This window comes from Oncorhynchus mykiss, chromosome 25, assembly GCF_013265735.2.
Source record: "Oncorhynchus mykiss isolate Arlee chromosome 25, USDA_OmykA_1.1, whole genome shotgun sequence".
Taxonomy (NCBI): Eukaryota; Metazoa; Chordata; class Actinopteri; order Salmoniformes; family Salmonidae; genus Oncorhynchus; species Oncorhynchus mykiss.
The window spans coordinates 41,957,638-41,983,008 of record NC_048589.1 but is presented as its reverse complement, the minus strand read 5'-3'; the positions used below and the strand labels follow the sequence as shown (position 1 = coordinate 41,983,008).

At 50.4% G+C, this 25,371-nt stretch overlaps 1 protein-coding gene across 3 annotated transcripts in view; it reads right to left on the bottom strand.

Moving 5' to 3' along the window:
* The window catches only part of LOC110498275 (son of sevenless homolog 2), a 74,655-nt gene that overhangs the window by 37,145 nt on the left and 12,139 nt on the right, over nucleotides 1-25,371 (bottom strand). For all 3 annotated transcript variants that reach the window (XM_036963138.1, XM_036963139.1, XM_036963140.1), the window contains 7 exons: nucleotides 22,979-23,236; nucleotides 22,588-22,752; nucleotides 21,563-21,769; nucleotides 16,458-16,601; nucleotides 13,729-13,839; nucleotides 11,464-11,562; nucleotides 546-673 (listed from right to left, as the gene is read on the bottom strand). In XM_036963138.1, coding sequence (XP_036819033.1) covers nucleotides 546-673; nucleotides 11,464-11,562; nucleotides 13,729-13,839; nucleotides 16,458-16,601; nucleotides 21,563-21,769; nucleotides 22,588-22,752; nucleotides 22,979-23,236 — 1,112 coding nt within the window. The remainder of the gene's footprint in view (nucleotides 1-545; nucleotides 674-11,463; nucleotides 11,563-13,728; nucleotides 13,840-16,457; nucleotides 16,602-21,562; nucleotides 21,770-22,587; nucleotides 22,753-22,978; nucleotides 23,237-25,371) is intronic.

The window sequence follows — 25,371 nt, the reverse complement described above, 5'->3', positions numbered from 1 at the left end:
AGTATTGAAAACAGGGCAGCGTGCTGGAGTATTGAAAACAGGGCAGCGTGCTGGAGTATTGAAAACAGGGCAGCGTGTTGGGGTATCGAAAACAGGACAGCGTGCTGGAGTATTGAAAACAGGGCAGCGTGCTGGAGTATTGAAAACAGGGCAGCGTGCTGGAGTATTGAAAACAGGGCAGCGTGCTGGGGTATCGAAAACAGGACAGCGTGCTGGAGTATTGAAAACAGGGCAGCGTGCTGGAGTATTGAAAACAGGGCAGCGTGCTGGGGTATTGAAAACAGGGCAGCGTGCTGGGGTATTGAAAACAGGGGAATCCAATCATTTTGACACCCATCTTTTTAAAATGACTTGTTAAATGTATTTCTCTGAGCAAATTGTATTCGTATAAAATGTCAAATTGTTTTTGAATTTTGTTTTTCCTCAGTATTTGTAAAATACATTTTTATATAGTATTATTTGCTCATCAAGGGATCCAATCATTCGGAACCCCTACTGTACGTGTATCAGCAGAGTGTTGTCCCGTGAAGACGTATGGCTCATACCCAGGCTTGCGTCGGGGCAGGTGTTTGGTGTAGATGCGTTCCACGCTACACTGGAGGTTGAGCAGAGCGGTGATGGCCTGCTTCAGACCCTCTCGGTCATCCTGCTCCTCACTGTGCTCCTGCAGCTGCTGCTCGCAGTAGAGACAAGGTGGATGACAGCGTTAGGGCCTTCAGGTTCATGTTTTAACACAGATGTAATGCATGTCATTTCCCCATGCAGGGAGGGTACTAAAGTCATTATCTTAGACAGAAGAGTGTCTGTGGATGAATTAAAAGGACAGTTGTTCCCCATAAAGTATGGATAGAAACTAGTGATGTTCCCTGGTGCTGTCTGCACTACTCCTGGTAGAGCCCACCTGGTGCTGTCTGCACTACACCTAGTAGAACCCACCTGGTGCTGTCTGCACTACACCTAGTAGAACCCACCTGGTGCTGTCTGCACTACACCTAGTAGAGCCCACCTGGTGCTGTCTGCACTACTCCTGGTAGAGCCCACCTGGTGCTGTCTGCACTACACCTAGTAGAACCCACCTGGTGCTGTCTGCACTACTCCTGGTAGAGCCCACCTGGTGCTGTCTGCACTACTCCTGGTAGAGCCCACCTGGTGCTGTCTGCACTACACCTAGTAGAACCCACCTGGTGCTGTCTGCACTACTCCTGGTAGAGCCCACCTGGTGCTGTCTGCACTACACCTAGTAGAACCCACCTGGTGCTGTCTGCAATACCCCTAGTAGAACCCACCTGGTGATGTCTGCACTACACCTAGTAGAACCCACCTGGTGCTGTCTGCACTACACCTAGTAGAGCCCACCTGGTGCTGTCTGCACTACACCTAGTAGAGCCCACCTGGTGCTGTCTGCACTACTCCTGGTAGAACCCATCTGGTGCTGTCTGCACTACACCTAGTAGAACCCACCTGGTGCTGTCTGCACTACACCTAGTAGAACCCACCTGGTGCTGTCTGCACTACTCCTGGTAGAACCCACCTGGTGCTGTCTGCACTACACCTAGTAGAGCCCACCTGGTGCTGTCTGCACTACTCCTGGTAGAGCCCACCTGGTGCTGTCTGCACTACTCCTGGTAGAGCCCACCTGGTGCTGTCTGCACTACACCTAGTAGAACCCACCTGGTGCTGTCTGCACTACACCTAGTAGAGCCCACCTGGTGCTGTCTGCACTACACCTGGTAGAGCCCACCTGGTGCTGTCTGCACTACACCTAGTAGAACCCACCTGGTGCTGTCTGCACTACACCTAGTAGAACCCACCTAGTGCTGTCTGCACTACACCTAGTAGAACCCACCTGGTGCTGTCTGCACTACACCTAGTAGAGCCCACCTGGTGCTGTCTGCACTACACCTAGTAGAGCCCACCTGGTGCTGTCTGCACTACTCCTGGTAGAACCCATCTGGTGCTGTCTGCACTACACCTAGTAGAACCCACCTGGTGCTGTCTGCACTACACCTAGTAGAACCCACCTGGTGCTGTCTGCACTACACCTAGTAGAACCCACCTGGTGCTGTCTGCACTACACCTAGTAGAGCCCACCTGGTGCTGTCTGCACTACACCTGGTAGAGCCCACCTGGTGCTGTCTGCACTACACCTAGTAGAACCCACCTGGTGCTGTCTGCACTACACCTAGTAGAACCCACCTGGTGCTGTCTGCACTACACCTAGTAGAGCCCACCTGGTGCTGTCTGCACTACTCCTGGTAGAACCGGTAGAGCCCACCTGGTGCTGTCTGCACTACACCTAGTAGAACCCACCTGGTGCTGTCTGCACTACACCTAGTAGAACCCACCTGGTGCTGTCTGCACTACACCTAGTAGAGCCCACCTGGTGCTGTCTGCACTACACCTAGTAGAGCCCACCTGGTGCTGTCTGCACTACACCTAGTAGAGCCCACCTAGTGCTGTCTGCACTACTCCTGGTAGAGCCCACCTGGTGCTGTCTGCACTACACCTAGTAGAACCCACCTGGTGCTGTCTGCACTACACCTAGTAGAGCCCACCTGGTGCTGTCTGCACTACACCTAGTAGAGCCCACCTGGTGCTGTCTGCACTACTCCTGGTAGAGCCCACCTGGTGCTGTCTGCACTACTCCTGGTAGAGCCCACCTGGTGCTGTCTGCACTACACCTAGTAGAGCCCACCTGGTGCTGTCTGCACTACTCCTGGTAGAACCGGTAGAGCCCACCTGGTGCTGTCTGCACTACTCCTAGTAGAGCCCACCTGGTGCTGTCTGCACTACTCCTGGTAGAACCGGTAGAGCCCACCTGGTGCTGTCTGCACTACACCTAGTAGAGCCCACCTGGTGCTGTCTGCACTACTCCTGGTAGAACCGGTAGAGCCCACCTGGTGCTGTCTGCACTACTCCTGGTAGAGCCCACCTGGTGCTGTCTGCACTACTCCTGGTGGAGCCCACCTGGTGCTGTCTGCACTACTCCTGGTAGAGCCCACCTGGTGCTGTCTGCACTACACCTAGTAGAGCCCACCTGGTGCTGTCTGCACTACACCTAGTAGAGCCCACCTGGTGCTGTCTGCACTACTCCTGGTAGAGCCCACCTGGTGCTGTCTGCACTACTCCTGGTAGAGCCCACCTGGTGCTGTCTGCACTACTCCTGGTAGAGCCCACCTGGTGCTGTCTGCACTACACCTAGTAGAGCCCACCTGGTGCTGTCTGCACTACTCCTGGTAGAGCCCACCTGGTGCTGTCTGCACTACACCTAGTAGAGCCCACCTGGTGCTGTCTGCACTACACCTAGTAGAGCCCAACTGGTGCTGTCTGCACTACTACTGGTAGAACCGGTAGAGCCCACCTGGTGCTGTCTGCACTACTCCTAGTAGAGCCCACCTGGTGCTGTCTGCACTACTCCTGGTAGAACCGGTAGAGCCCACCTGGTGCTGTCTGCACTACACCTAGTAGAGCCCACCTGGTGCTGTCTGCACTACTCCTGGTAGAACCGGTAGAGCCCACCTGGTGCTGTCTGCACTACACCTAGTAGAGCCCACCTGGTGCTGTCTGCACTACTCCTGGTAGAACCGGTAGAGCCCACCTGGTGCTGTCTGCACTACTCCTAGTAGAGCCCACCTGGTGCTGTCTGCACTACTCCTGGTAGAACCCACCTGGTGCTGTCTGCACTACTCCTGGTAGAGCCCACCTGGTGCTGTCTGCACTACTCCTAGTAGAGCCCACCTGGTGCTGTCTGCACTACACCTAGTAGAGCCCACCTGGTGCTGTCTGCACTACACCTGGTAGAGCCCACCTGGTGCTGTCTGCACTACACCTAGTAGAACCCACCTGGTGCTGTCTGCACTACACCTAGTAGAACCCACCTGGTGCTGTCTGCACTACACCTAGTAGAGCCCACCTGGTGCTGTCTGCACTACTCCTGGTAGAACCGGTAGAGCCCACCTGGTGCTGTCTGCACTACACCTAGTAGAACCCACCTGGTGCTGTCTGCACTACTCCTGGTAGAGCCCACCTGGTGCTGTCTGCACTACACCTAGTAGAGCCCACCTGGTGCTGTCTGCACTACTCCTGGTAGAGCCCACCTGGTGCTGTCTGCACTACACCTAGTAGAACCCACCTGGTGCTGTCTGCACTACACCTAGTAGAGCCCACCTGGTGCTGTCTGCACTACACCTGGTAGAGCCCACCTGGTGCTGTCTGCACTACACCTAGTAGAACCCACCTGGTGCTGTCTGCACTACACCTAGTAGAACCCACCTAGTGCTGTCTGCACTACACCTAGTAGAACCCACCTGGTGCTGTCTGCACTACACCTAGTAGAGCCCACCTGGTGCTGTCTGCACTACACCTAGTAGAGCCCACCTGGTGCTGTCTGCACTACTCCTGGTAGAACCCATCTGGTGCTGTCTGCACTACACCTAGTAGAACCCACCTGGTGCTGTCTGCACTACACCTAGTAGAACCCACCTGGTGCTGTCTGCACTACACCTAGTAGAACCCACCTGGTGCTGTCTGCACTACACCTAGTAGAGCCCACCTGGTGCTGTCTGCACTACACCTGGTAGAGCCCACCTGGTGCTGTCTGCACTACACCTAGTAGAACCCACCTGGTGCTGTCTGCACTACACCTAGTAGAACCCACCTGGTGCTGTCTGCACTACACCTAGTAGAGCCCACCTGGTGCTGTCTGCACTACTCCTGGTAGAACCGGTAGAGCCCACCTGGTGCTGTCTGCACTACACCTAGTAGAACCCACCTGGTGCTGTCTGCACTACACCTAGTAGAACCCACCTGGTGCTGTCTGCACTACACCTAGTAGAGCCCACCTGGTGCTGTCTGCACTACACCTAGTAGAGCCCACCTGGTGCTGTCTGCACTACACCTAGTAGAGCCCACCTAGTGCTGTCTGCACTACTCCTGGTAGAGCCCACCTGGTGCTGTCTGCACTACACCTAGTAGAACCCACCTGGTGCTGTCTGCACTACACCTAGTAGAGCCCACCTGGTGCTGTCTGCACTACACCTAGTAGAGCCCACCTGGTGCTGTCTGCACTACTCCTGGTAGAGCCCACCTGGTGCTGTCTGCACTACTCCTGGTAGAGCCCACCTGGTGCTGTCTGCACTACACCTAGCAGAGCCCACCTGGTGCTGTCTGCACTACTCCTGGTAGAACCGGTAGAGCCCACCTGGTGCTGTCTGCACTACTCCTAGTAGAGCCCACCTGGTGCTGTCTGCACTACTCCTGGTAGAACCGGTAGAGCCCACCTGGTGCTGTCTGCACTACACCTAGTAGAGCCCACCTGGTGCTGTCTGCACTACTCCTGGTAGAACCGGTAGAGCCCACCTGGTGCTGTCTGCACTACTCCTGGTAGAGCCCACCTGGTGCTGTCTGCACTACTCCTGGTGGAGCCCACCTGGTGCTGTCTGCACTACTCCTGGTAGAGCCCACCTGGTGCTGTCTGCACTACACCTAGTAGAGCCCACCTGGTGCTGTCTGCACTACTCCTGGTAGAGCCCACCTGGTGCTGTCTGCACTACTCCTGGTAGAGCCCACCTGGTGCTGTCTGCACTACTCCTGGTAGAGCCCACCTGGTGCTGTCTGCACTACACCTAGTAGAGCCCACCTGGTGCTGTCTGCACTACTCCTGGTAGAGCCCACCTGGTGCTGTCTGCACTACACCTAGTAGAGCCCACCTGGTGCTGTCTGCACTACACCTAGTAGAGCCCACCTGGTGCTGTCTGCACTACTACTGGTAGAACCGGTAGAGCCCACCTGGTGCTGTCTGCACTACTCCTAGTAGAGCCCACCTGGTGCTGTCTGCACTACTCCTGGTAGAACCGGTAGAGCCCACCTGGTGCTGTCTGCACTACACCTAGTAGAGCCCACCTGGTGCTGTCTGCACTACTCCTGGTAGAACCGGTAGAGCCCACCTGGTGCTGTCTGCACTACACCTAGTAGAGCCCACCTGGTGCTGTCTGCACTACTCCTGGTAGAACCGGTAGAGCCCACCTGGTGCTGTCTGCACTACTCCTAGTAGAGCCCACCTGGTGCTGTCTGCACTACTCCTGGTAGAACCCACCTGGTGCTGTCTGCACTACTCCTGGTAGAGCCCACCTGGTGCTGTCTGCACTACTCCTAGTAGAGCCCACCTGGTGCTGTCTGCACTACACCTAGTAGAGCCCACCTGGTGCTGTCTGCACTACACCTGGTAGAGCCCACCTGGTGCTGTCTGCACTACACCTAGTAGAACCCACCTGGTGCTGTCTGCACTACACCTAGTAGAACCCACCTGGTGCTGTCTGCACTACACCTAGTAGAGCCCACCTGGTGCTGTCTGCACTACTCCTGGTAGAACCGGTAGAGCCCACCTGGTGCTGTCTGCACTACACCTAGTAGAACCCACCTGGTGCTGTCTGCACTACTCCTGGTAGAGCCCACCTGGTGCTGTCTGCACTACACCTAGTAGAACCCACCTGGTGCTGTCTGCACTACACCTAGTAGAGCCCACCTGGTGCTGTCTGCACTACACCTAGTAGAGCCCACCTGGTGCTGTCTGCACTACTCCTGGTAGAGCCCACCTGGTGCTGTCTGCACTACTCCTGGTAGAGCCCACCTGGTGCTGTCTGCACTACACCTAGTAGAGCCCACCTGGTGCTGTCTGCACTACTCCTGGTAGAACCGGTAGAGCCCACCTGGTGCTGTCTGCACTACTCCTAGTAGAGCCCACCTGGTGCTGTCTGCACTACTCCTGGTAGAACCGGTAGAGCCCACCTGGTGCTGTCTGCACTACACCTAGTAGAGCCCACCTGGTGCTGTCTGCACTACTCCTGGTAGAACCGGTAGAGCCCACCTGGTGCTGTCTGCACTACTCCTGGTAGAGCCCACCTGGTGCTGTCTGCACTACACCTAGTAGAGCCCACCTGGTGCTGTCTGCACTACTCCTGGTAGAGCCCACCTGGTGCTGTCTGCACTACACCTAGTAGAGCCCACCTGGTGCTGTCTGCACTACACCTAGTAGAGCCCACCTGGTGCTGTCTGCACTACTACTGGTAGAACCGGTAGAGCCCACCTGGTGCTGTCTGCACTACTCCTAGTAGAGCCCACCTGGTGCTGTCTGCACTACTCCTGGTAGAACCGGTAGAGCCCACCTGGTGCTGTCTGCACTACACCTAGTAGAGCCCACCTGGTGCTGTCTGCACTACTCCTGGTAGAACCGGTAGAGCCCACCTGGTGCTGTCTGCACTACACCTAGTAGAGCCCACCTGGTGCTGTCTGCACTACTCCTGGTAGAACCGGTAGAGCCCACCTGGTGCTGTCTGCACTACTCCTAGTAGAGCCCACCTGGTGCTGTCTGCACTACTCCTGGTAGAACCCACCTGGTGCTGTCTGCACTACTCCTGGTAGAGCCCACCTGGTGCTGTCTGCACTACTCCTAGTAGAGCCCACCTGGTGCTGTCTGCACTACACCTAGTAGAGCCCACCTGGTGCTGTCTGCACTACTCCTGGTAGAACCGGTAGAGCCCACCTGGTGCTGTCTGCACTACACCTAGTAGAGCCCACCTGGTGCTGTCTGCACTACTCCTGGTAGAACCGGTAGAGCCCACCTGGTGCTGTCTGCACTACTCCTAGTAGAGCCCACCTGGTGCTGTCTGCACTACTCCTGGTAGAACCCACCTGGTGCTGTCTGCACTACTCCTGGTAGAGCCCACCTGGTGCTGTCTGCACTACTCCTGGTAGAACCGGTAGAGCCCACCTGGTGCTGTCTGCACTACTCCTGGTAGAGCCCACCTGGTGCTGTCTGCACTACTCCTGATAGAGCCCACCTGGTGCTGTCTGCACTACTCCTGGTAGAGCCCACCTGGTGCTGTCTGCACTAATCCTGGTAGAGCCCACCTGGTGCTGTCTGCACTACTCCTGATAGAGCCCACCTGGTGCTGTCTGCACTACTCCTGGTAGAGCCCACCTGGTGCTGTCTGCACTACTCCTGGTAGAGCCCACCTGGTGCTGTCTGCACTACACCTAGTAGAGCCCACCTGGTGCTGTCTGCACTACACCTAGTAGAGCCCACCTGGTGCTGTCTGCACTACTACTGGTAGAACCGGTAGAGCCCACCTGGTGCTGTCTGCACTACTCCTAGTAGAGCCCACCTGGTGCTGTCTGCACTACTCCTGGTAGAACCGGTAGAGCCCACCTTGTGCTGTCTGCACTACACCTAGTAGAGCCCACCTGGTGCTGTCTGCACTACTCCTGGTAGAACCGGTAGAGCCCACCTGGTGCTGTCTGCACTACACCTAGTAGAGCCCACCTGGTGCTGTCTGCACTACTCCTGGTAGAACCGGTAGAGCCCACCTGGTGCTGTCTGCACTACTCCTAGTAGAGCCCACCTGGTGCTGTCTGCACTACTCCTGGTAGAACCGGTAGAGCCCACCTGGTGCTGTCTGCACTACTCCTAGTAGAGCCCACCTGGTGCTGTCTGCACTACACCTAGTAGAGCCCACCTGGTGCTGTCTGCACTACTCCTGGTAGAACCGGTAGAGCCCACCTGGTGCTGTCTGCACTACACCTAGTAGAGCCCACCTGGTGCTGTCTGCACTACTCCTGGTAGAACCGGTAGAGCCCACCTGGTGCTGTCTGCACTACTCCTAGTAGAGCCCACCTGGTGCTGTCTGCACTACTCCTGGTAGAACCCACCTGGTGCTGTCTGCACTACTCCTGGTAGAGCCCACCTGGTGCTGTCTGCACTACTCCTGGTAGAACCGGTAGAGCCCACCTGGTGCTGTCTGCACTACTCCTGGTAGAGCCCACCTGGTGCTGTCTGCACCTCCTGATAGAGCCCACCTGGTGCTGTCTGCACTACTCCTGGTAGAGCCCACCTGGTGCTGTCTGCACTAATCCTGGTAGAGCCCACCTGGTGCTGTCTGCACTACTCCTGATAGAGCCCACCTGGTGCTGTCTGCACTACTCCTGGTAGAGCCCACCTGGTGCTGTCTGCACTACTCCTGATAGAGCCCACCTGGTGCTGTCTGCACTACTCCTGATAGAGCCCACCTAGTGCTGTCTGCACTACTCCTGGTAGAGCCCACCTGGTGCTGTCTGCACTACTCCTGGTAGAGCCCACCTGGTGCTGTCTGCACTACTCCTGGTAGAACCCACCTGGTGCTGTCTGCACTACTCCCGGTAGAGCCCACCTGGTGCTGTCTGCACTACTCCCGGTAGAGCCCACCTGGTGCTGTCTGCACTACTCCTGGTAGAGCCCACCTGGTGCTGTCTGCACTACTCCTGGTAGAACCCACCCGGTGCTGTCTGCACTACTCCTGGTAGAACCGGTAGAGCCCACCTGGTTCTGTCTGCACTACTCCTGATAGAGCCCACCTGGTGCTGTCTGCACTACTCCTGGTAGAGCCCACCTGGTGCTGTCTGCACTACTCCTGGTAGAGCCCACCTGGTGCTGTCTGCACTACTCCTGGTAGAACCCACATGGTGCTGTCTGCACTACTCCTGGTAGAACCGGTAGAACCCACCTGGTGCTGTCTGCACTACTCCTGGTAGAACCGGTAGAACCCACCTGGTGCTGTCTGCACTACTCCTGATAGAACCCACCTGGTGCTGTCTGGTACACATCTATAGAACTGTGGGGAGGGGCATGACTGGAGTGGGGAGGGGCATGACTGGAGTGGAGAGGGGCATGACTGGAGTGGGGAGGGGCATGACTGGAGGGGCATGACTGGAGTGGGGAGGGGCATGACTGGAGTGGGGAGGGGCATGACTGGAGTGGGGAGGGGCATGACTGGAGTGGGGAGGGGCATGACTGGAGTGGGGAGGGGCATGTGCTGAGTGGGGAGGGGCATGTGCTGAGTGGGGAGGGGCATGTCTGGAGAAGGGAGGGGCATGTCTGGAGAAGGGAGGGGCATGACTGGCATGTGCTGAGTGGGGAGGGGCATGACTGGAGTGGGGAGGGGCATGACTGGAGTGAAGAGGGGCATGACTGGAGTGAAGAGGGGAATGACTGGAGTGAAGAGGGGAATGACTGGAGTGAGGAGGGACATGTCTGGAGTGGGAAGGGGCATGTCTGGAGAAGGGAGGGGCATGTCTGGAGAAGGGAGGGGCATGTCTGGAGAAGGGAGGGGCATGACTGGAGGGTCATGACTGGCATGTGCTGAGTGGGGAGGGACATGACCGGAGAGGGGAGGGACATGACCGGAGAGGGGAGGGACATGACCAGAGAGGGGAGGGACATGACCAGAGAGGGGAGGGACATGACCAGAGAGGGGAGGGACATGACCAGAGAGGGGAGGGACATGACCAGAGAGGGGAGGGACATGACCAGAGAGGGGAGGGACATGACCAGAGAGGGGAGGGACATGACCAGAGAGGGGAGGGACATGACCAGAGAGGGGAGGGACATGACCAGAGAGGGGAGGGACATGACCAGAGAGGGGAGGGACATGACCAGAGAGGGGAGGGACATGACCAGAGAGGGGAGGGACATGACCAGAGAGGGGAGGGACATGACCAGAGAGGGGAGGGACATGACCAGAGAGGGGAGGGACATGACCAGAGAGGGGAGGGACATGACCAGAGAGGGGAGGGACATGACCAGAGAGGGGAGGGACATGACGGGAGGGACATGACGGGAGGGACATGACGGGAGGGACATGACGGGAGGGACATGACGGGAGGGACATGACGGGAGGGACATGACGGGAGGGACATGACGGGAGGGACATGACTGGAGTGACATGACTGGAGTGACATGACTGGAGTGGGGAGGGGCATGTGCTGAGTGGGGAGGGGACATGTCTGGAGGTGGGAAGGGGCATGTCTGGAGGTGGGAAGGGGCATGTCTGGAGGTGGGAAGGGGCATGTCTGGAGGTGGGAAGGGGCATGTCTGGAGGTGGGAAGGGGCATGTCTGGAGGTGGGAAGGGGCATGTCTGGAGGTGGGAAGGGGCATGTCTGGAGGTGGGAAGGGGCATGTCTGGAGGTGGGAAGGGGCATGTCTGGAGGTGGGAAGGGGCATGTCTGGAGGTGGGAAGGGGCATGTCTGAGGTGGGAAGGGGCATGTCTGGAGGTGGGAAGGGGCATGTCTGGAGGTGGGAAGGGGCATGTCTGGAGGTGGGAAGGGGCATGTCTGGAGGTGGGAAGGGGCATGTCTGGAGGTGGGAAGGGGCATGTCTGGAGGTGGGAGGGACATGTCTGGAGTGGGAGGGACATGTCTGGAGTGGGAGGGACATGTCTGGAGTGGGAGGGACATGTCTGGAGTGGGAGGGACATGTCTTACACACAAGGGTTGGAAAGGCCTGAAGCCTGAAAGTGAGGCAGGAGAGAAACAGGACAGAGATACAGGTATGGTAGGACAGGGGTTCATCCTTAGGCAAAGTCTGTAAGACCGTCTCTACTGGATCAGACAGAACGTGTGTGTGTGTGTGTGTGTGTGTGTAAACACTCACCTGCAGTAGTTCAAAGTAGTGCAAACAGTGGTATACAGGAACCATCATGAGCTGTGGCAGGACGTACTGAACTGCCTCCTTGAAACCTTCAGCTATGGACTGTAGAGACAGACACCAGCATTACATACTACAGTAGAGACAGACACCAGCATTACATACTACAGTAGAGACAGACACCAGCATTACATACTACTGTAGAGACAGACACCAACATTACAATACAGATTACCCTTGATAAAAAGACTACGGAGGGTCTAGTACCTAACATAATATATATGGATGGATGGATAGAGAGGAGAGAGGAAAAGGATGAAGGGATGACCAGGAGTTAAGAGAAGAGGGATGACTGGTAGACTGGGCAGAGTAACCTGATGAAGGGATGACTGGTGGACTGGGCAGAGTAACCTGATGAAGGGATGACTGGGCAGAGTAACCTGATGAATGGATGACTGGGCAGAGTAACCTGATGAATGGATGACTGGGCAGAGTAACCTGATGAAGGGATGACTGGGAAGAGTAACCTGATGAAGGGATGACTGGGCAGAGTAACCTGATGAAGGGATGACTGGGCAGAGTAACCTGATGACTGATGGACTGGGCAGAGTAACCTGATGAAGGGATGACTGGTGGACTGGGCAGAGTAACCTGATGAAGGGATGACTGGTGGATTGGGCAGAGTAACCTGATGAAGGGATGACTGGTGGACTGGGCAGAGTAACCTGATGAAGGGATGACTAGGCAGAGTAACCTGATGACGGGATGACTGGTGGACTGGGCAGAGAAACCTGATGAAGGGATGACTGGGAAGAGTAACCTGATGAAGGGATGACTGGGAAGAGTAACCTGATGAAGGGATGACTGGGAAGAGTAACCTGATGACGGGATGACTGGTGGACTGGGCAGAGTAACCTGATGAAGGGATGACTGGGCAGAGTAACCTGATGAAGGCATGACTGGTGGACTGGGTAGAGTAACCTGATGAAGGGATGACTGGTGGACTGGGCAGAGTAACCTGATGAAGGGATGACTGTGGTGGACTGGGCAGAGAAACCCGAGTCAACATTGTCATAGTATCCAGCTCCCCCCTCCGCTCTCCCCTCCCGCCCAGAGAAGCAGGCCAGACAGAGGCTCTGATGCTAGACAGCCCAGAGAAGCAGGCCAGACAGAGGCTCTGATGCTAGACAGCCCAGAGAAGCAGGCCAGACAAAGGCTCTGATGCTAGACAGCCCAGACAAAGGCTCTGATGCTAGACAGCCCAGAGAAGCAGGCCAGACAGAGGCTCTGAGGCTAGACAGCCCAGAGAAGCAAAGGACCAGAACCAGGAAGGACATTTCCATCAGAACATAGAGCATCACAGGACCACAAAGAGGCTCACTATTTATCAACTATATTTAAAAAAGGCAAGAGTTTTCCCAGTGACCTCACCTGGAAACACTACCAGCCTTACATGTTATATAGCCCTGATTTATCCTGCCTGTCTCAACGCTCTCAGATTGAATACAACATCAAACACTGTCTTGAATAGGTGCCGGGCGGCATTCGTTTTTAGTATAACAATTGACTGCTGTTCCTGAGGGGAGGAATGTCCAGGTAACAACACAACAGATCAATGTGGATAACTAACTAAACTACAAAGGAAGCATGTCCTTCACAGACATTTTAGGGAATTTAGCATCAGCTAGAATATCTCCTGTTACAGACAAGGAACATCCAATCAGAAAAGGGTAAGCCCGAGAACCTCGTTACGGACACTGAACAACCAATCAGAAAAGGGTAAGCCCGAGAACCTCGTTACGGACACTGAACAACCAATCAGAAAAGGGTAAGCCCGAGAACCTCGTTACGGACACGAAACATCCAATCAGAAAGGGTAAGCCCGAGAACCTTGTTACGGACACTGAACAACCAATCAGAAAAGGGTAAGCCCGAGAACCTCGTTACGGACACGGAACATCCAATCAGAAAAGGGTAAGCCCGAGAACCTCGTTACGGACACTGAACAACCAATCAGAAAAGGGTAAGCCAGAGAACTTTGTTACGGACACTGAACAACCAATCAGAAAAGGGTAAGCCAGAGATCCTTGTTTGCATTCACCATGCAACATGCTTGAAACCTCCATGTTAACTTCCAGTTGAGAGTTTAAGACAACAACGCAGTGTATATCTCTGAAATAATCTCTCTGTGTCAATGCCAGGTAGCATGTTTACCTAGAGGTACTATTGTGGGCCTGGCAATCCGGTACCGTGTGTGTGTGTGCGCGTTACCTGGAAGTATAGTCCTACAGTAGGCCGGGCCATCAGGCTGCTGAAGTGCTCGTGGAACTGTCTGGACAGGATGTCCTGAGACAGGGTCTCATACGGATCAAACGCCTGCTCCTGGAGTTGAAAGAAGAGGTCTAGGAGTAAGGCTAGAAGTGTCCCTGAATGTGTGTAATGTAGAACTAGGTATTGTAGGTACCTATGACAGGCAGAACAACACCCGTTAACTGGAACTAGATTCCCAATATAACACTCTGGTACCTTATTGATGAACTAGATTCCCAATATAACACTCTGGTACAGTATTGATGAACTAGATTCCCAGTATAACCCTCTGGTACAGTATTGATGAACTAGATTCCCAATATAACCCTCTGGTACAGTATTGATGAACTAGATTCCCAATATAACACTCTGGTACCTTATTGATGAATTAGATTCCCAATATAACACTCTGGTACCTTATTGATGAACTAGATTCCCAATATAACACTCTGGTACCTTATTGATGAACTAGATTCCCAGTATAACACTCTGGTACAGTATTGATGAACTAGATTCCCAGTATAACACTCTGGTACCTTATTGATGAACTAGATTCCCAATTTAACCCTCTGGTACAGTATTGATGAACTAGATTCCCAATATAACACTCTGGTACCTTATTGATGAATTAGATTCCCAATATAACACTCTGGTACCTTATTGATGAACTAGATTCCCAGTATAACACTCTGGTACCTTATTGATGAACTAGATTCCCAATATAACACTCTGGTACCTTATTGATGAACTAGATTCCCAGTATAACACTCTGGTACCTTATTGATGAACTAGATTCCCAATATAACACTCTGGTACCTTATTGATGAACTAGATTCCCAGTATAACACTCTGGTACCTTATTGATGAACTAGATTCCCAATATAACACTCTGGTACCTTATTGATGAACTAGATTCCCAATATAACACTCTGGTACCTTATTGATGAACTAGATTCCCAATATAACACTCTGGTACAGTATTGATGAACTAGATTCCCAATATAACACTCTGATACCTTATTGATGAACTAGATTCCCAATATAACCCTCTGGTACAGTATTGATGAACTAGATTCCCAATATAACACTCTGATACCTTATTGATGAACTAGATTCCCAATATAACCCTCTGGTACAGTATTGATGAACTAGATTCCCAGTATAACACTCTGATACCTTATTGATGAACTAGATTCCCAATATAACACTCTGGTACCTTATTGATGAACTAGATTCCCAATATAACCCTCTGGTACAGTATTGATGAACTAGATTCCCAATATAACACTCTGGTACCTTATTGATGAACTAGATTCCCAATATAACACTCTGGTACCTTATTGATGAACTAGATTCCCAATATAACACTCTGGTACAGTATTGATGAACTAGATTCCCAATATAACCCTCTGGTACCTTATTGATGAACTAGATTCCCAATATAACACTCTGATACCTTATTGATGAACTAGATTCCCAATATAACCCTCTGGTACCTTATTGATGAACTAGATTCCCAATATAACACTCTGGTACCTTATTGATGAACTAGATTCCCAAAATAACACTCTGGTACCTTATTGATGAACTAGATTCCCAATATAACACTCTGGTACCTTATTGATGAACTAGATTCCCAATATAACACTCTGGTACCTTATTGATGAACTAGATTCCCAATATAACACTCTGGTACAGTATTGATGAACTAGATTCCCAATATAACACTCTGATACCTTATTGATGAACTAGATTCCCAATATAACCCTCTGGTACCTTATTGATGAACTAGATTCCCAATATAACACTCTGGTACCTTATTGATGAACTAGATTCCCAAAATAACACTCTGGTACCTTATTGATGAACTAGATTCCCAATATAACACTCTGGTACCTTATTGATGAACTAGATTCCCAGTATAACACTCTGGTACCTTATTGATGAACTAGATTCCCAATATAACACTCTGGTACAGTATTGATGAACTAGATTCCCAATATAACACTCTGGTACAGTATTGATGAACTAGATTCCCAATATAACCCTCTGGTACCTTATTGATGAACTAGATTCCCAATATAACCCTCTGGTACCTTATTGATGAACTAGATTCCCAATATAACCCTCTGGTACCTTATTGATGAACTAGATTCCCAATATAACCCTCTGGTACCTTATTGATGAACTAGATTCCCAGTATAACACTCTGGTACCTTATTGATGAACTAGATTCCCAATATAACACTCTGGTACAGTATTGATGAACTAGATTCCCAATATAACACTCTGGTACAGTATTGATGAACTAGATTCCCAATATAACACTCTGGTACAGTATTGATGAACTAGATTCCCAATATAACCCTCTGGTACCTTATTGATGAACTAGATTCCCAATATAACCCTCTGGTACCTTATTGATGAACTAGATTCCCAATATAACCCTCTGGTACCTTATTGATGAACTAGATTCCCAATATAACACTCTGGTACCTTATTGATGAACTAGATTCCCAATATAACACTCTGGTACAGTATTGATGAACTAGAGTCCCAAAATAACCCTCTGGTACAGTATTGATGAACTAGAGTCCCAAAATAACCCTCTGGTACTGTAATGATGAACTAGATTCCCAATATAACACTCTGGTACCTTATTGATTAACTAGCTGTGTATGATGTCCTACCTCTGCCAGGTCCTCGAAGCAGCTGCCCACCAGAGGATGAGGGCTAGTGTCAGCGGTCATCTCCACTGCGTCCTCTATCAGCCCCAGAAGTTTGACCGTCAGCTCATGAATGTCCGAAATGTTGCTGAAGATAACCTCAACATCCTGCAGGGAGCCAGAGAGGAACATAGTGTTAGTTTAATATGGAAATACACGGCCCCATAAAACGGCACACCGCACAGTCCTTAAGAGATGATAAGGCATTAGATAGTGGATATCATCCTTCACATATGGAGGTTGTTGTCTCATTATTTGACCCATCCCACTTCCTGGACACCTCAAAGCCATATTTGACCCATCCCACTTCCTGGACACCTCAAAGCCATTTTCCAGGATATTTTTGCAGTCAGTTCTAAATTTATTTTGGCAGGAGCAACAGATGTGGCTATCTGTTAGTAGTTAATTATGTATATAGTCGTGCTCACTCAAACGATACACTGTCTGTCCCAAATAGGCAAAGCCACAGCAGACCATTAAATAAAACGAAACTCTCCACTCAGCACAGTTTTCCTTCAGCCAAGTGAAATGCAATCCAGTGTTTTAACCAAAAAAGGGGATTTTCTGTGTTTAAACCGGTGATTTGAACCTCAGTGTTTACGATTTTTTCATTTTTTTTGGCAGCAGGACAATAATTTTTACTTCTCTGAAAAGTCTCAGAACAGAACAGTCTTCTAGGATACAATAGTGAATGTTCAACCAGTTTGTGAAGCACAGGAAGGTTATGAAGTTGCACAGAAAGGTTATGAAGGTGCACAGGAAGGTTATGAAGGTGCACAGGAAGGTTATGAAGGTGCACAGGAAGGTTATGAAGGTGCACAGGAAGGTTATGAAGGTGCACAGGAAGGTTATGAAGGTGCACAGGAAGGTTATGAAGGTGCACAGGAAGGTTATGAAGGTGCACAGGAAGGTTATGGAGGTGCACAGGAAGGTTATGGAGGTGCACAGGAAGGTTATGAAGTCAACCCAAGCATTTCACATCACAGCAGCATTGTAGCTCCTGATTAGCCAGTTAGCTGATTACGGTAGTTTAGCGGTAATGGTCTGACACAGGGGTTGGGTGAAAATGGCTTTGGTATACGGTCAAAATGTAGGTAAACAGGCCTCTGTCCTAATACATACACAACTTAGTCGACAGTTCTCTTGACCTGTGTGTTGTAAACGTTCGTTCGTAGGCTAGGTTGTAGCAATCTCATGATGGGTATAGGGACAATTAGAGTATCATGTAGTATCCTAAACAGAGGTCGACCGATTAAAATCGGCATGGGCGATTAATTAGGGCCGATTTCAGGTGCTCAAAACAAAATCGGTAATCTGCCTTTTTGGACGGCGATTATGGCCCGATTACATTGCGATATACAAGGAGACTGTGTGGCAGGCTGACCGCCTGTTGCGGCAGGCTGACCGCCTGTTACGGCAGGCTGACCGCCTGTTACGTGAGTGCAGCGTCAAAAGGACCTTGTGGCAGCAAGGAGCCAAGGTAAGTTGCTAGCTAGCATTAAACTTATCTTATAAAAAAAAATCAATCAATCTTCACATAATACCTAGTTAACTACACATGGTTGATGATATTACTAGGTTAACTAGCTTGTCCTGCGTTGCATATAATCAATGCGGTGCCTGTTAATTTATCATCGAATCACAGCCTACTTCAACTTCGCCAAAACGGGTGATTTAACAAAAGTTCATTCATAACAAAAAAAAAGCACAATGCACAAATGTACCTAACCATAAACATCAATGGCTTTCTTAAAATCATAACACAAGTATATATCTTTAAACCTGCATATGTAGTTCAAAGAAATTAATGTTAGCAGGAAATATTAACTAGGGAAATTGTGTCACTTCTCTTGCGTTCAGTGCAGGCAGTCAGAGTAAATGCAGCAGTTTGGGCCGCCTGGCTCGTTGTGAAATGCGTTTCTTCCTAACAAAGACCGTAATTAATTTGCCAGAACTGTACATAATTATGACATAACATTGAAGGTTGTACAATGTAACAACAATATTTAGACTTATGGATGCCACCCCTTACATAAAATAAGTAACGGTTCCATATTTCACTGAAATAATAAAAGTTTTGTTTTCGAAATGATAGTTTCCGGATTTGACCATATTAATGACCTAAGGCTCGTATTTATGTGTGTTTATTATATTATAATTAAGTCTATGATTTGATAGAGCAGTCTGACTGAGCGGTGGTAGGCAGCAGCAGGCTCGTAAGCATTCATTCAAACAGCACTTTACTGCGTTTGCCAGCAGCTCTTCGCTGTGCTTGAAGCACAGCGCTGTTTATGACTTCAAGCCTATCAACTCCCGATATTATGCTGGCAATACTAAAGTACCTATTAGAACAACCAATAGTCAAAGGTATATGAAATACAAATGGTATAGAGAGGGAAATAGTCCTATAATATCTACAACCTAAAACTTCTTAACTGGGAAATTGAAGAACTGGGAATATTGAACCACCAGCTTTCATATGTTCTCATGTTCTGAGCAAGGAACTGAAACGTTAGCTTTTTTTACATGGCACATATTGCACTTTTACTTTCTTCTCCAACACTTTGTTTTTGCATTATTTAAACCAAATTGAACATGTTCCATTATTTATGAGAGACTAAATAGATTTTATGTATTATATTATAAAAAAGTGTTCATTGTTCATCCAGGACACGGACACACACAAATATATATATATATTTTTTCGGTATCAGCTTTTTTCTGGGTCCTCCAATAAATTGGTATCGGCGTTGAAAAAACATTATCGTCGACCTCTAACCCTAAACCTGTCACTGTTACATTGAACTGGGAGAATGGAATATGAATGACAGTCATCCAATATGATGTAATAGAGGCCATGCTCATCTTAAACAGCACAGATCGCCACTGGACTCAGCAGAGTCCGTTCTAATACATACAGTACCAGTCACAAGTTTGGACACACCTACTCATTCAAGGCTTTTTTTGTGACTATTTTCTACATTGTAGAATAATAGTGAAGACATCAAAACTATGAAATAACACATATGGAATATATTTCATATTTGAGATTCTTCAAATTGCACACTCTTGGCATTCTCTCAACCAGCTTGACCTGGAATGCTTTTCCAACAGTCTTGAAGGAGTTCCCACATAATGCTGAGCACTTGTTGGCTGCTTTTCCTTAACTCTGCGGTCCAACTCATTCCAAACCATCTCAATTAGGTTGAGGTCAGGTGATTGTGGAGTCCAGGTAATCCGATGCAGCACTCCATCACTCTCCTTGGTCAAATAGCCCTTTCATTAAATAATTAATTAATTATTTAACCTTTATTTAACTAGGCAAGTCAGTTAAGTGCAAATTATTATTTACAATGATGGCTTACCACGGCCAAACCCTAACGATGCTGGGCCAATTGTGTGCCACCCTATGGGAAACTCCCAATCTCAGCTGGTTGTGATCCAGCCTGGAATCGAACCAGGGTCTGTAATGATGCCTCTAGCACTGAGATGCAGTGCCTTAGACCGCTGTGCCACTCGGGAGCCCCTTACACAGCCTGGCGGTGTGTTTTACATCCAACCCTACCTTGTCACAACACAATGGATTGGCTCAAACGCATTAAGAAGGAAAGAAATTCACATCTGTTAATTGAAATGCATTCCAGGTGACTACCTCATGAAGCTGGTTGGGAGAATGCCAAGAGCATGCAAAGCAGTCGTCAAGGCAAAGGGTGGCTTCTTTGAAGAATCAAACATTTTAAAGTATATTTTGATTTGTTTAACACTTTTTTTGGTTACTACATGATTCCATATGTGTTATTCCATAGGTTTTGATGTCTTCACTATTATTCTACAATGTAGAAAACAGTCAAAATAAGGAAAAACCCTTTAATGAGTCCAAACTTTTGACTGGTACAGTATACGACTCAGACAACGTTTGAATTTTCAACTAAGACTATTCTAACATATGACTCAGCTGACTGTTTCAAATATACGGTTGAAGGAGGATGTTTACATTCACCTTAGCCAAATACATGTAAACTGTATTATAATAATTGATTATGCTCATGAGGTATTAATAGAAGAGGGGTTATAAGACACCCTCCCTCCTTACATTTATAGGGTCCTTAGACTACAGATTAACAATATATATATATGATCATTATATTCGGTTTATCATTGTTCCACAGTACTTTTCTAGTCTCTCTGCTTCTTATGAAGAAACGGTCTGAGAAATGTGACTGTGAAGACAGAACTCTGCAGGGGAGTGTAAGAGACAAGAGATTAGTCAGACATTCCACTGTAAACCAACTTGGACATTTACTGCTAAGCTTTTAGATAGCTCTATAAACAAGAGTTTAAAAGTGTCGAGTAGGCATGGTTTTGGTCTCAGGAATAGAAGATAATGACGTAGGCAGTGGCATCACTAGGGCCGGACTTTGGGTTTAATAAAACGACTCGAGGCCTCTTCTTTGATGCAGAACTTACTCAGGAAACATGCGTTCACTGTTCCTGTTGTCAACTCCTGTCTGCAATTGCATTAATAAAGGTTTTTGAATGATTTAATTAAAGATATTGTCATAATGCTATATTTCATCAATGAGCCAATGATTGACAAGGAACAAGGAAACGAACACCAACAAGGTGTTTTATAAGCCGTTTATAACCCAGCTACCATTTCCACCCGGGGTGTCTATACGCCGTGTCCACCCGGGGTGTCTATACGCCGTTTCCACCCGGGGTGTCTATACGCCGTTTCCACCCGAGGTGTCTATACGTCGTTTCCACCCGAGGTGTCTATTAGCTGTTACACTGTTTCCACCCGAGGTGTCTATACACTGTTTCCACCCGAGGTGTCTATATACTGTTTCCACCCGAGGTGTCTATACACTGTTTCCACCCGAGGTGTCTATACACTGTTTCCACCCGAGGTGTCTATACACTGTTTCCACCCGAGGTGTCTATACACTGTTTCCACCCGAGGTGTCTATACACTGTTTCCACCCGAGGTGTCTATACACTGTTTCCACCCGAGGTGTCTATACACTGTTTCCACCCGAGGTGTATATAAGCTGTTACACTGTTTTCACCTGAGGCGTGAAGATCTTGTTGTTGAACAGGAAGTGATGTCGGAACACCTTGATGATGAGGTCAAGCTCCCGCAGGTACTGGCGCTCCTCTGCAATCTCCAAGCGCACCAGGTCATCGTAGGTCAGCTCTCCCGACGATGACGGCTCCTCCGTACACTGAGACACCAGACCGATGTCCTCGTCCTGGTCAAACATGTCCATTAGGACCTGCAACAGAGACATCAGGTCAGACATGTCCATTAGGACCTGCAACAGAGACATCAGGTCAGACATGTCCATTAGGACCTGCAACAGAGACATCAGGTCAGACATGTCCATTAGGACCTGCAACAGAGACATCAGGTCAGACATGTCCATTAGGACCTGCAACAGAGACATCAGGTCAGACATGTCCATTAGGACCTGCAACAGAGACATGTCCAACACCTGGGACGGACACAGAGACAGGTTAGCAAGTCAACCAGGACCATAGAATATATCTACCGACTTTGGAGTGGATTGGCATTGAAGGTGAGCGAGAGATGCAAAAACACACACACACAGAGACAGCTAGATGCAGACAGAAACGCAGACAGACACAGCTAGACGCAGACAGCTAGATGCAGACAGAAACACAGACACACACAGCTAGACGAAGACAGCTAGACGCAGACAGACACAGCTAGACAGACAGCTGACAGAGGCAGTCAGAGGCGGCCAGACGCAGACAGAGGCGGCCAGACGCAGACAGAGGCGGCCAGACGCAGACAAAAGCGGCCAGACGCAGACAGAGGCGGCCAGACGCAGACAGAGGCGGCCAGACGCAGAGGCGGCCAGACGCAGACAGAGGCGGCCAGACAGAGACAGCTAGACGCAGACAGAGACAGCTAGACACAGACAGAGGCAGAGAAAGCCAGATGCAGACAGAGACAGCCAGACGCAGACAGAGACAGCCAGACGCAGACAGAGACAGCCAGACGCAGACAGCTAGACGCAGACAGAGACAGCTAGACGCAGACAGACAGATGGTATGGTATGTTTCCTACCTTGTCTGCACACATGGACACCTTGATGTCTTGCTGGCTGATCTCATAGTGTCTGATGTTACCAACGTAGTTTCCTGCTAGCTTCAGGATGTCCGCTGATATGTACTCTAGAACCGCCACGATGTAGAGGCAGACGTGGTAGTCTATCTTATAACCCAGCACCTCCTGTTGACGGGACAAACAGCGGGGGGGGGGGGGGGGTTAGAGGTAGGGGGGAGGAGAGAGGAGATTTAGAGGTAGGGAGGAAGAGAGAGGGGGTTTAGAGGTAGGGGGAGAGGAGAGAGGGGGTTTAGAGGTAGGGGGAGATTTTCTGGAGCTCCTAAATGTCGTGGGATGTCAGTGCTACCAATGACTTGTTTCTCATTTGAGCCCTGGTAAGGGGGATATGTACCTTGAGTAGAGGGTGTATCTTATCCACAGGGAGCAGTAGGGGGTTCCTCCTCTTCCTCTTCTCGATGGCCGACTGGGCGTCAGCTATGGCCCATTTATCTATGGGGTGGGGGAAGGTCTTCTGGACACGCTCCTCCACGTCCTGTACAGAGCGCGGCTGAGCCACACACAGCATGTTGAGCAGCTGCAGGATCAGCTCTTCGATGTGCTGCAGAGCTCCCTCCTTGGCTGACAGGGTGGGATGCACCTGCAGCTGCACCTGGAAGAGACACAGAGGGACAACAGGACAAACGTCAGAGACACAGAGGGACAACGGGATCTAATTCTCTCTCGGAGGAGGACCAGAGCCCTAGGACCATGCCTCAGGACTACCATGCCTCAGGACTACCTGGCCTGATGACTCCTTGCTGTCCCCAGTCCACCTGGCCGTGCTGCTGCTCCAGTTTCAACTGTTCTGCCTGTGGCTATGGAACCCTGACCTGTTCACCGGACGTGTTACCCGTCCCAGACCTGCTGTTTTCAACTCTCTATAGACAGCAGGAGTGGTAGAGATACTCTTAATGATCGGCTATGAAAAGCCAACTGACATTTACTCCTGAGGTGCTGACTTGCTGCACCCTCGACAACTACTGTGATTATTATTATCTGACCATGTTCTGTTATAATCTCCGACCCGGCACAGCCAGAAGAGGACTGGCCACCCCTCATAGCCTGGTTCCTCTCCACCCGGCACAGGCAGAAGAGGACTGGCCACCCCACATAGCCTGGTTCCTCTCTAGGTTTCTCCCTAGGTTCTGGCCTTTCTAGGGAGTTTTTCCACCGTGCTTCTACACCTGCATTGCTTGCTGTTTGGGGTTTTAGGCTGGGGTTTCTGTACAGCACTTTGCTTTGAGTTACGTCATTTAAAAAAAACATCCTTGTGATGTGAGGATTGTAATGGCGTAGTCCCGCCCCCATCAGTTCCTGTTACATAGCATGTCAGTGAATAAACAGAGTCAAGTCACTAGGCTACATCTCAGACACAACTAATGAAACTTAAACCTTGAGATGCCTAGAAGAGGGGCGTGTTTGTAGAGGGGGGCCTAGAAGAGGGGCGTGTTTGTAGAGGGGGGCCTAGAAGAGGGGTGTGTTTGTAGAGGGGGGCCTAGAAGAGGGGTGTGTTTGTAGAGGGGGGCCTAGAAGAGGGGTGTGTTTGTAGAGGGGGGCCTAGAAGAGGGGTGTGTTTGTAGAGGGGGGCCTAGAAGAGGGGTGTGTTTGTAGAGGGGGGCCTAGAAGAGGGGTGTGTTTGTAGAGGGGGGCCTAGAAGAGGGGTGTGTTTGTAGAGGGGGGCCTAGAAGAGGGGTGTGTTTGTAGAGGGGGGCCTAGAAGAGGGGTGTGTTTGTAGAGGGGGGCCTAGAAGAGGGGTGTGTTTGTAGAGGGGGGCCTAGAAGAGGGGTGTGTTTGTAGAGGGGGGCCTAGAAGAGGGGTGTGTTTGTAGAGGGGGGCCTAGAAGAGGGGTGTGTTTGTAGAGAGGGGCCTAGAAGAGGGGTGTGTTGTAGAAAGAGGCATAGAAGAGGGGTGTGTTTGTAGAGGGGCCTAGAAGAGGGGTGTGTTTGTAGAGAGGGGCCTAGAAGAGGGGTGTGTTTGTAGAGAGGGGCCTAGAAGAGGGGTGTGTTGTAGAAAGGGGCCTAGAAGAGGGGTGTGTTGTAGAAAGGGGCCTAGAAGAGGGGTGTGTTGTAGAAAGAGGCCTAGAAGAGGGGTGTGTTGTAGAAAGGGGCCTAGAAGAGGGGTGTGTTGTAGAAAGGGGCCTAGAAGAGGGGTGTGGTCTGCCAAGTGGATCTGTGGGTGGAAACAGACTCCATCTCAGTCTGGTCGTCAGGAGGTGGTGTGGCCCATCACTGGAATGCCGTCTACTCTGTACAGATACTATTATGGGACTGGCAGTCTGCTAAACTGCTGTGAAGAGAGGGAGGGAGAGAGAAAAACAAGCACAAGGCTGTGGTGTTCACATGGTAGTGATGGAATTACCCTGGCTGGTAAATAAAAAATCCAGCTCTGATGACAAAACATGGCCCCCGGGTCCAGCATGAGGAATGTGTGGCTGACTGACCAACACTGCACCATAGATTCTGCCCGTCTGGGTGATAGTGACAGACGGGGCTCTATTAGATTCTGCTCGTCTGGGTGATAGTGACAGATAGGGCTCTATTAGATTCTGCCCGTCTGGGTGATAGTGACAGATAGGGCTCTATTAGATTCTGCCCGTCTGGGTGATAGTGACAGACAGGGCTCTATTAGATTCTGCTCGTCTGGGTGATAGTGACAGACGGGGCTCTATTAGATTCTGCTCGTCTGGGTGATAGTGACAGACAGGGCTCTATTAGATTCTGCTCGTCTGGGTGATAGTGACAGACA